At 41.8% G+C, this 10947-nt stretch overlaps 2 protein-coding genes across 3 annotated transcripts; both read right to left on the bottom strand.

The window, feature by feature from the left end:
• Positions 1–112: 112 nt before the first annotated feature.
• Positions 113–3639, bottom strand: LOC139215349 (glutathione S-transferase A). Its single transcript, XM_070846287.1, has 6 exons — positions 3394–3639; positions 3226–3291; positions 2910–3015; positions 1640–1758; positions 562–647; positions 113–443 (listed from the first exon to the last, which is right to left on the bottom strand). Exons 1-6 carry the CDS (start codon positions 3559–3561, stop codon positions 311–313), a joined length of 678 nt encoding a protein of 225 aa, XP_070702388.1. The 5' UTR covers positions 3562–3639; the 3' UTR covers positions 113–310.
• Positions 3640–6073: 2434 nt separating this feature from the next.
• Positions 6074–10876, bottom strand: LOC139215412 (glutathione S-transferase A-like). Of its 2 annotated transcripts, XM_070846372.1 has the most exons (7): positions 10736–10876; positions 8479–8714; positions 7626–7691; positions 7398–7503; positions 6842–6960; positions 6671–6759; positions 6074–6583 (listed from the first exon to the last, which is right to left on the bottom strand). In XM_070846372.1, exons 2-7 carry the CDS (start codon positions 8644–8646, stop codon positions 6451–6453), a joined length of 681 nt encoding a protein of 226 aa, XP_070702473.1. In that variant the 5' UTR covers positions 8647–8714; positions 10736–10876; the 3' UTR covers positions 6074–6450. The 2 variants fall into 2 exon arrangements, with proteins under 2 accessions (XP_070702473.1, XP_070702474.1); XM_070846373.1 differs by lacking the exon at positions 10736–10876 and having other exon boundaries at positions 8479–8732.
• Positions 10877–10947: the final 71 nt, after the last annotated feature.

Here is a 10947-nt window from a genome sequence, read left to right on the forward strand (position 1 = left end):
CTGTGAGAGCTCAGTTTTGATGCCTGTGGTCAAATATCTTGGTTTAGAAAGCTACAGGTATATGTCCACAAGGGGACTCTGTGGATTATCTTTAAATGAACAAACCACGCGCTGAAAGTCAGTTTTTATTGCTTTTGTTTACAGCACAAAGATAATAATGTGCAGTGCAAGTCAAACAAATTCTGGAAGGAAATTAACAACCACAGTAACAACAAATGCACATTTCCTTAAAATGCTGCCTTCTAGAGTAGTGCAATACAAGGAGTGGCTACGTATTTCACAAGATGGACAGTTCCAGTGTGTCAGCTGCTCAGATGTCTTTCAACAGGTCTTGCCCCTGTGGGCTCTCCAGCCAGGTAGGAGGCCAGGTGGCTTTGATGCTGGGTCTGTCCTTCAGACAGTTAAAGTAAGCTGCCAGTTTGGGGTAACGCTCTTCACACAACCTATAGAATAGAGAAAAATTGGTGAGAACATCAAATTACAAACGTATTGCACTTTGGTAATCCATGCATTCATTTTGTCAAGCAGCTTAAAGTCATTTTCAGGCCACTATCCACCTACCCGAAGCGGAAGACATAGGCGATGCTTGGATAAACAGCCACATCAGCCAGCGAGAAGTTCTTTCCTGCCAGGAAGCAGCCTGACCCCTAGAAGAGTTGAGGCCACATTCATGTGCTGGTCAGCAGATTTCACAACCAAGACACTCCTGTCAACAACTGTACAGGGCTCCATTCATTTCCTACTATCACTTAACAAATACCGTTTCATACCATCAATGTTAGCTGTGAAGGATAGAAATACACAGTAGCTTGGCTATCTATGATGCATTTATAGGTGCATGTGCCCAGTTTGACACTCTAGGAAACATTTATTTGCTGTCTTGCAGACAGTTAGTTGAAATGATGGATAACACTTTAATATCTGTTTATTGAATATGAAGCTAAAGACAGCAGCAACTTAACAAAAAGGCTGGAAACTGGGAAATAGCAAGCCTGGCTCTGTCCAAAGGTAACAAAGTTTGCCAATCAACACTTCTAAAGCTCACCAAATTACACAATATGCATTGTTTGTTTAATTTGTACAGAAATCAAAGTGTAAAAACAAGAATTTGTTGTGTTAGTGGAGGTTATCATAGATAGAAACGTTCATAGAAAGGTTTTTGTTTAAATGGATGGTTATGAGCTGCACTATTTCTGGGCAGACACAGTGACTTTCTGGCATATAACCCTGAGAAAAGCTGTAACTCGCAATCTGAACACTTTTGCTTCTTTTTTTTCATACTAAAAAAAATTGATATAACATGTTAATGACCAAGCTTTATGTTTTATGTTCTGATGGGCAGAGTTTGTTACCTTCACAGAGCCAGGCAAGCCACTTTCTCACCTTGAAAGTGTTTATGCTAAGTTACGCTAACCAGCTGCTGTTGATAGCTTCATTTTTTCTGTACAAACATGGGAGTGGTGTCAATCTTCTCATCTAACTCTCAGAAAGAAAGCGGGTATCGCCCAAATGCTGCTGCTAAAGCCTTACAGAGTAGCACACCATGCATCCAACATGCAGTTGCAGTGTTGAGAACGTGCCACTTCAATTGCCGCTCTTGCACCTTTTGTCTTGAGTGCTTTATAATCTTGAGCTTTACCTTCTGCAGGTATCCCTCCCACAGCTTGATCTCAGCCTTCAGAGCCTCCCTGTTTCTTTTCACGGCAGAGTCGTGTCTCTCTCCCTCCGGGACCTTCCAGTTGTAGTAGATAACATCCGCTGAAAAATGTCAAAACGGACATTCCCTTGTGAAGGCTGCTCTGAAAGCTTTTAGAGATATCAGTGCAATCTGTCTGCACATTGTACAACATCCACTCCCACACTTGACTATCTGCTTTCATAGCATGTAAAGGTTGGGTCACTCAGGACATTATGTAACATCAGCCTTCAAAGTGCGGGCAGTTATTTCTAATTTCTGTATTTCTAATTATGCAAGTGAGTTGCTAGCTATTAATTTGGAATGCGGCCCTCTTGTTTTTGCACCCCTCCCCAAAAGCTGAAGTATCCTGTCTCATGACTTTGCATGCAAGTTAGTCTGGTTCCTGTGGGTCCTGGTCCCGGTCCCGCTGATGTGGTTCTCTGGTTCCTGTGGATCCTGGTCCTGGTTCTGCTGATGTGGTTCCCTGGTTCCTATGGATCCTGGTCCTGGTCCCGCTGATGTGGTTCTCCATCAGCCAATGGATGTGCGTCTGTCCAAGGCTACAGCCTGTCCGTCCTTGGGAGCTGGATCTCTCCTTCACTGTGGTGCTCCCGGAGGTTTCTCTTTTCCCACTGGGTTTTTTGAGTTTTTCCTTCCCGAAGAAGGAGGGTGATAAAGGGCAGGTGATGCCTCGGACTGATCCACCAGACTGATCCTTTGGCCTCATCGACTGCTGGACTCTTTATTAGATTGTTTGTTCGCTTACACTTGTTTATTTCAGTGAACTTTGTAAAGCACTATGAGACACTCTGTTGTGATATTGGGCTATACAAATAAAAAAAGAAAAAGAAAGAAAAGAAAGCATGTGACCCTTTGTTGGATTAACACATGACCTTTTCAACATCACTACTTGTCTTAAGGGGTGCACTGCATGGACTTAATGCATGGCTTATTAGTGCCTGGCGTGTGTTTTGAATGGCTCAGTTGATGCTGAGCTCCCTTCGAGGAACGGTCTGATGACATGAGCTCTCAGAGGTGGAAAGGTGGCAGTGTGATGTATGATGTTGCCTAGAGCAGTGTGGTTCAAACTCCCAAAAGGTAGACCTCTGCGTGACATGAACAGCTAAGTCACAAAGTTATCACTGAGAAAAAGCTGTAGTGTACTAAAGTGGCTCAAATGTAATTATTTATTATTGTTAATATGCCTTACTGGGTCAATATGTCAACATACCCATTTTCTGGTTGAGCGTGAGACCCTCAAACATGCGCTGGTACATCAGCGCTTGCTCAGCGGGGCAGTCAGGGATCAGCTTGTTTCCCTGGGACTTGAACTGGCTCTGTTGTTGAGACATGAAAAGAGCAACTATTATGAACAGCTGCATGGAGCTCCGGTTTCTTTTCCTCCGCAGTGTAGGGTTTCTGTTTGTCTACGAGGCATTGTTGAACACAGAGGGCAAGCAGCTCTCCAAATTATTAACTCCTTGGAGGCATATTGAAGACATAAAATTTTAACTAGGTCATGTTCAGCAGCTTGGCCAAGTTCTTACCTCCAGGTACATGCAGGCAGCGTAGGACTCATTCAGGACATAGTTTCCATGTTTGAAGGCAGGCAGCTTTAAGAAGGATGAGAGTGGAAGTTTTATTGTCACTTTTACTACTACAATAAATATAAATTTGTGCATATCAAGAAAAAGCACAGTTTCAGTTGAACCTACCTGTCCCCTGGGATTCATGTCCATGACTTCCTTCGACTTGTGCTCCATTTTCTCAAAGGAGAACAGTTTCTGGTTGTAGCCCTGCAGGTTCTTCTCCTCCAGAGCGACCATCACCCTCCAGCAGGGGGGAGAGCCGGAGCCCCACAGCAGAGTCATGTCCTGGGCCATGTTTTCAGAGTCAACAGCTACACCTGACAACAGCTGGAAGTCGTGAGTGGTGGAAGAAGTGAGAAGTGAAGCTAGAGTGTGACAGATGCCTGGTGTTATATAACAAGCTCCCTCGCATGTGGATTGGTCGAATCAAGCCCCATCCCACTTTTCTGTTATCACCAAAGATCTAACTAGCTAAGATATTTCACACCATAACCAAACTAGTTAAACTCACCTTCTGTTAGGGAAAATATATTTTAATGTGGATTCTGCCTGCTTGTATGCACAGACATGAGCAAAGTCAGGTGTGACTCCTCTTGTTTTGTAATAATACTCTGGCATAAAATATCATGAAATATGAGCAAAGGGGAAACATCGGTCCAACACTAAAACAATACATCTTTGTGCACTAATGACAACTTAGAATAACATGCATCGAAACAGTAACTAATCACTGAAGTAAGAACTATCCCTTATTTATAATAATAGTTTATAGCTTTATAGTAAAACAAACACAACAATCACAGCTCATGAGAAAAGTCACTGTATTATTGTTATGTTCCTGCAGAAGCCATCGTTACTGAGTTCATAGGAATCTTGTCACTGCTATAATTATTCCTTATGTGTCCTGGTAATAGCCCTTATAACACCACAGCATTCCAACAAACATTTATTAGATAATAAGTAGAAACGTGTCAATTCTATCATTATATATTATTTCAAACGTTTCCTGCTGTGATTTACAGTTTTCCTGTTACGTGCTTACAGCAACCTGACATTTGACTGTTGAAAACTCACAGTGACTCAGCACTTTTCAGTCACCCGGTGCTCACACAGAGAAAGTCAGTTCTGGCACAGTCATTCAAATTAGATGATGAAATCTGAACTGGATGTAATAGACACCACATGCCTGACTTATATCCCTACATTTGACATCTAAGGTACCAGTGACAAATTGATCCCCCACTCCTCACACATAAGGGTCGCATAAAATGTGCTGTTTGTTTTCTTTGAGGCCCTTCCTCAGTCAGTCTGAACTCCAGGCGTGGTGCACTTGGGTAGCTGCCAGTGTCAACTCATTAGTGAAATGAACTGTAAGTGGAAATGAACCACTCTTATATTATAGCATGTATTTCATACAGTTTGCTATTTTGGTCTGAGGTTGCTTTCAGGAGACAACTTCTCAAATGAAAGAAATCTGCAGAAATCACATGATCAAAAAAAAAAAAGCATGACCCTTCCAGCAATTCATGCTGCGGCTTTCTCCTAATGGTGTTTTTGAGTCGAGTGCACTAGTGAAAATCCGCCTCTTCATATCATTTCATCTTCGTTCTTGCCACTGAAAAGGTCTTTTGTCTTCATGTTTCTTTGCTGAGTTTTAGCATGACAAAGCTTTTCTGTAGGCAGAGCATACTGAGGACAGAAACAACTGGTTTTTCTACAAAAACGCACTGGCGGATCTATACAGGTCCTGCTCTGCATGCATGACTTGGAACATTTTTTGCTTTCACTATCCTGTTTACACAGGGCGGCCAAGCAAAAGAGAGTAGACTAGTAGACTCCCACTGGACCCCTCTGTATAAACAGGTTAAATGAGAATGATTGAAGTACACAGAATTCAGGCTGCAGTCTTTCTTTTCTAATGTAGAGGCTCTGTAGCAAGGATGAAGTTCTCTGACACATGAGACCCTTATTGTTCGGGTCTGTCTGCCAATTTAAGTCACATTTTGCTGTGTTTCTGCACTATTTGACTTTTATTTCGAAAAATCCTGACTTTGGTCTTGAAGGCTGATTGCCCGCATGTTATCATCAGCATTTAGCATCAGTTCAATATCATTGTCATAAAGGCCGAGACCTGTGGCTACAGACTTTTCCAGCATAGTGGTTCATTGATACATGTATGAGCCCCATGATAGTTATCTCATCACATAAAATATTAACTGCCCCTGTGATCGTTGGCTGCGCAACAGGGGAAATCCACAGTGCCAGAGCTCGGCATGGACCCAGAGAAAGATCTGCAACAATCAACAGGTGCAGCTGGATAAAAGGACCAAGACGAAGAACAGGATGTCGCTTTGCACATCCAGTATTATGGCAGAATGTGCAGGATCTGAACCCCAGTTCACAGGGATGTAAAAATGCCTCTGGACAGCAAATGCACGGCTGTTTTTTTAAGTGATGAAGCCAGACATGCAGGAAAGAGGCTATGCTTTGCATGAAAATCTAAATCGCGCACGAGATACGATACAGAACTCCCATTTATGCAAAGTCACGGCAGCTCAGGGAATTGTTGCTTACCCTTGTACAGGGCAAACCAGTTTTGGCAGGGCTCTTCAAACAATAAAACCATCAGGTCATGTCCTTGAAGAGGCCACCTACCTTTTTTTTTTTTTTTTTTTTTTATTGGGCTGTGAGATTGAAAATCTGTGTGAAACGTCACCTGGCTGTATGTGACCATCTAAAACACACACACACACACTCCAGAACAGAGACTTTAATGCCTCTCATACTCTCAGAATTTATGCAGGTCTTCAGTAGCAACGTCTTGGTTTTATTTGGCCTAAGCCGCAGTATAATTCAAAAGCCAATATACAGGGTTACAATGCAGTGCATATGGAGAGCCCACAGGAGATGTTCACTGTAGTGGGAGTCTAAAAGATTGTCAACACTTTTAAACTAAATATAAAAGCTTGGCGAAAAACCAATAAAAAACCATATTCCTGCTCTTAGGACACTAATATATCTAGAACACATTGATGATCAACACTTTCCTCTTCAGTATCATAAAAATCAGTGCTGTATCATATCGGACAAGCTGTGAGCTGACACTATAACAAAATCAAAAGCATCTTATAGAAACCGAACCAAAACATCGCAGCAGACGTTACTGCGACGTGTGTGTGAATCTCAGATGTCTTTGAGTGTGTCTTGTTCCATCGGGTTCTCCAGCCAATGAGGAGGCCAGCTGGCTTTGATGCTGGGCCGCTCCTTCAACAGAGCGTAATACTCCCCCAGTTTGGGGTAACGCTCGTCAGGCAGCCTACAGAAGAGAAGGTAGGAGACATCTGAACTGCAATATGAAGCCATTCCGCTCTTCTAGAAAATACAACGCCCCTCTCCCACTTACCCAAATCTGAAAAGAGTAGCAACAGTTGGAAAAACGGTGACATCTGCCAGTGAGAAGGACGGTCCTGCCAGGTGTGAGTTGGAGCCCAGCTTGAAAGAAAAAGGTGAAAAATACAGCATGTTTAAACACATCATGCTGAGCTTGCGTTTGTGTGTGTTCACTGTACACTACCTTCTGCAGGTAACCTTCCCACAGCTTGAGTTCAGTGGTTAGAGTTTCCCTGTTTCTTGCCAGAGCTGAGTCATGCCTCTCTCCTTCAGGGACAAACAAGTCATAGTGGGTGACAGCATCTAAAAAAAAAAAAAATACACACACATGAAGCTGCATTATTTGACATCCCTATGAAAATAATGTCACAAATCTAGAGTTTCTTTATTTAAAAAAAAAAAAAGAAGACCTCTAACAGCTGGGCACTGTAGTTCTTAGCAGAGGTTTCTCTAAAAGGTGTAAATGGTGCATTTATTGAGGGACTATTTTTTGCAGTGGATTGATACACATTTGTTGCAGTGAGTATTTTCAGCACCAAGACGGTGAACAGGACTCATAATAAACTAAGTGTACAAAGGAAGATGTCACCCACTATAATTTTGTCTTTTAATGTGATTTGCTGATAATGAGAAATTACAGAATGTCACTTGCCTCACCCTTTAAATGATACTTTGCTTTGTCTCTATTAATTTGCTGTGTTTAACCCGCCTGCTTATGGGATCTATTCTACTTGTCTTACTGAGTTTGTCGTAGAACGTGAGACCCTCAAACATGCGCTGGTACATCAGTGCTTGTTCTGCCGGGCTGTTCGGGATCAGTGCGTTTCCCTGGGACTTGAACCGACTCTGCAATCAAGAGAAAGAAAAAAAAGGCACAAACATTTGAACATAATGTGGAGTTTTGTGTTATTGTGTAAAACGTGCTTGTTGGATCCATTTTTTTAAAGCTGACAAACAGGGTCGCTCACCTCCAGGTAAAAACAGGCTGCGTAGGATTCATTCACGATGACATTTCCATGTTTGAAAGAAGGAAGCTGAAAAAAAACAAACAAACAGGCCATAATATAAGTAAGTCAAACTACTACTGCTATTAGTATAATCATCATTGTACTTTAATGCTAAGGCTACTGGGAGCTAAGACAACCTGCTGAGCCGAACCTCACAGGGACTCTTGGGGAACAAAACCTGGTTCAGTGCATGTAGTGTTTTCTAAAAGGTAAAATGAATGTGCAAATATGAATTGCAGCAAATTAAGTGTAGTGCATTTGTTCGCTGTATCATAGAGCATATAAAAGGCTCATTTATACACTACACCAAACTACTTTCAAAATCCAATCAATTAAATCTTATCTGCTTTCCTGATAAATTATCTGACGTTTGAGTAATGCTTACAGTCTTATGATAACAGCATGCCGATAGTACATCTAGCCACTATCTAGCATTACTGTAGAAACTCTTTCCTTTAGCACTGCGTTTGTGTGACAGGAAATTGAATTTTGAAATCGAAAGTTCAAATATTCTCGAAAAGTGAACTGAAAGTATGAATGTAAGCCGAATTAAAATGCACATCCCCGTGATTGGTGTTAAGTCTTCAGTCGTGTATGAACAAGTTTACTTTTGTGCTGATGAGCTGGAAAATATAGAATAGGTTAAGTTTTGAATGTAGTTTGGCGTTGTCGTACAAATGAAAGCGCGTCAATCGGGGATAATAGAGACGGTGGGGTTTGAAGTTGCTGTATTACAGTATTATTTGGGAGCGGGAAACGGGGTGATAGTCTAACGTTGTTTGACAGGTTATGGTGAATTTAAGTTGCACCCTACCTGTCCCCTGGGATTTATATCTAACACTTCCTGGGACTTGTGCTCCATTTTCTCAAAGGAGAGCAGTTTCTGGTTGTAGCCCTGCAGGTTCTTCTCCTCCAGAGCGATCATCACCCTCCAGCAGGGGGGAGAGCCGGAGCCCCACAGCAGAGTCATGTCCTGGGCCATGGTCAGTAGGTTTAACAGTCTGCAGCCTCAACCCTCTAATTGCCACCGTCGTTGAAGACACGGAAGAACTGCGCACAAGATTAGAATGATTGCTCGTTATCCTCTCCACAGTTAATGGGGGATCTCAAACTGTGATAAAGAAGCACACTGCCGCCTACTGGCATGGAGAATGTAGTACAACTTTAAATTAATTTTCCTTTATCATAGCATTACCTCAAAGCCTGTATTGTTTTTTGGTTTTTTTTTTTAGGTCAAATCTGTATAAAATGCCTTTGGTGTCCTCTTGAGAATCACTTAGTCTTTATGGACAAATTACAAAATAAAGAAATTCTGAGGATTTATCATAAATGGTCAAACATTTACACAGATATCATTACAATGATCAAGTCACTTGTGTTTCCCTCATTTTATACCATTTCCTTTGATTAGGTGTATGAGACTTTGACTTGTTCCAGACGCTGCTCTGCTAACTTCAATGAATATAATAAAGCGTTAAATGAGACAAATGTAAAACACTTTTTATATATTCTTATTGTCCTTAACATGTTCCTTGATAAAAATAAAAAAAAAAAACATGTGATTTTGATTATTTCATTCTATAGTCATGATAATATTAAACATTTTGAACATGTCACGGACACTGGGCCAAAGACTGTCCATGTAACTCACAACCATGAAATAGAGGAAGAGGCCTGCTGCCTCGTGGCACGTGGCAGAGACCGGGGACTGATGAGGAACACTCAGTCTGACTGAGTGCCAGTGCAAGCCAGTCCCAAGCCAGTCAACCTGCGGTTTCAGCAGGGGGTAACACACCAACATCAACTCACACATTTAACACGCGCAATGAAGAGCAGCTTACACATACTGATTCACTTATACTGATACGCATACTGATACACGAAGCAATTCAGCATATATAAAAAAAAAAAAAAAACAAGCTAAAATAGATGGACAATATGTGAAGTGTGAATCTGAACTGTATAAAAAACTGCCAACATGTGTATTGAGAATTTCAGGTAATGATGTCACATTTCTAGTGGACTCAGGAGCCACCCTCGGTCCTGAAACAATCAGAAATACCAAATATCAAAGTCAGTGGTAGATTTGTGTACTCTCTAGGAGCCTCAGGCTCAACAATTAAAGAACAGCTCACGGCTCCTTTAACCTCCATTGATAAAGAGGACAAAAACCGCCCGCCAACGGCACTGAAACATTCATTTTTGTCCTCAAATCAATGCCCAGTCAACTTGTTAGGCAGAGACCTAATGTTGCAATTTGGTATAAATTTAATCTCAACAGCAGAAGGCCTTAAAGTAACCAGGAACAGACCTGGATTTGATGACGTCACTGAGAAATTTCTGAACGACTGTATGTCTATCAATGGCTCATCCCAGTGGATGAAGCCACACTCTTAGCTGCTGCAGCTAAGAACAGAGTACATCCTCATAAAGGCATAACAATGAACCCAAAACATTTACACTGCACAGTGTGTCATTGGAACCTGATTATAATTGGGACGAAGGGTTCCTGTCAAATTTGAACAATCGTTTAACAACAGAATATCTTTACTGGAGCTCTACGCGCAGCTGTGTGTCAATTTCACTCACACCACAACAGGCACAGTTCTATGATGTCGACAACTTACACACACACATTTCTCTTTCTAAGAGTAAAACAGACTGATGGAGAGATTTAGGACCATTCACAAAACAATGTCATGAGGCCTCTGATTGGCAAATCACACATCAATTGAATGTCATGTACTCTCCAAGACTTAGAACATTTAGAACACCATATGAGGCATGCCTCGCAGCGCTGCGTTCTCTCTATCTTCTAGAAACCACACACACACACCTCTCCCTTACAGATTTGCCACCCGAACTGTAGTCAGTTCCCTCTAAACTCTGGGCTAAACACAAATATGACGTGGGTCTAATTAAAGATGTTGAACCAGTGGAAATCACTCCCAAATCTGACTACAGACCACAAAAGAAACAATATCCACTGAACCCAAAGGCTGTAGAAGGGATTAAACCTGTGTTTGAGTCATTACTGAAAGCAGGTGTTATAAGCCCATGTCCTAACTCACCTGTACGCACACCAATTTTTCCAGTGAAAAAGGCACCTGTAGAGGGTCAGTCTCAGTCATGGAGGTCTGTGTAAGACCTGAAAGCTGTTAATCAGGCAGTCCACAGACGTTGTTTCAAGTTGTTTCCATGCAGCTGCTAAAGCAGCGGCTCAACTTCCTCTTTCAACCACAATTACCTTTTTAGCACTTCCTAGCAAAACCTACACACTGCC

Source organism: Pempheris klunzingeri, chromosome 16 (genome assembly GCF_042242105.1).
Source record: "Pempheris klunzingeri isolate RE-2024b chromosome 16, fPemKlu1.hap1, whole genome shotgun sequence".
NCBI classification, from domain to species: Eukaryota; Metazoa; Chordata; class Actinopteri; order Acropomatiformes; family Pempheridae; genus Pempheris; species Pempheris klunzingeri.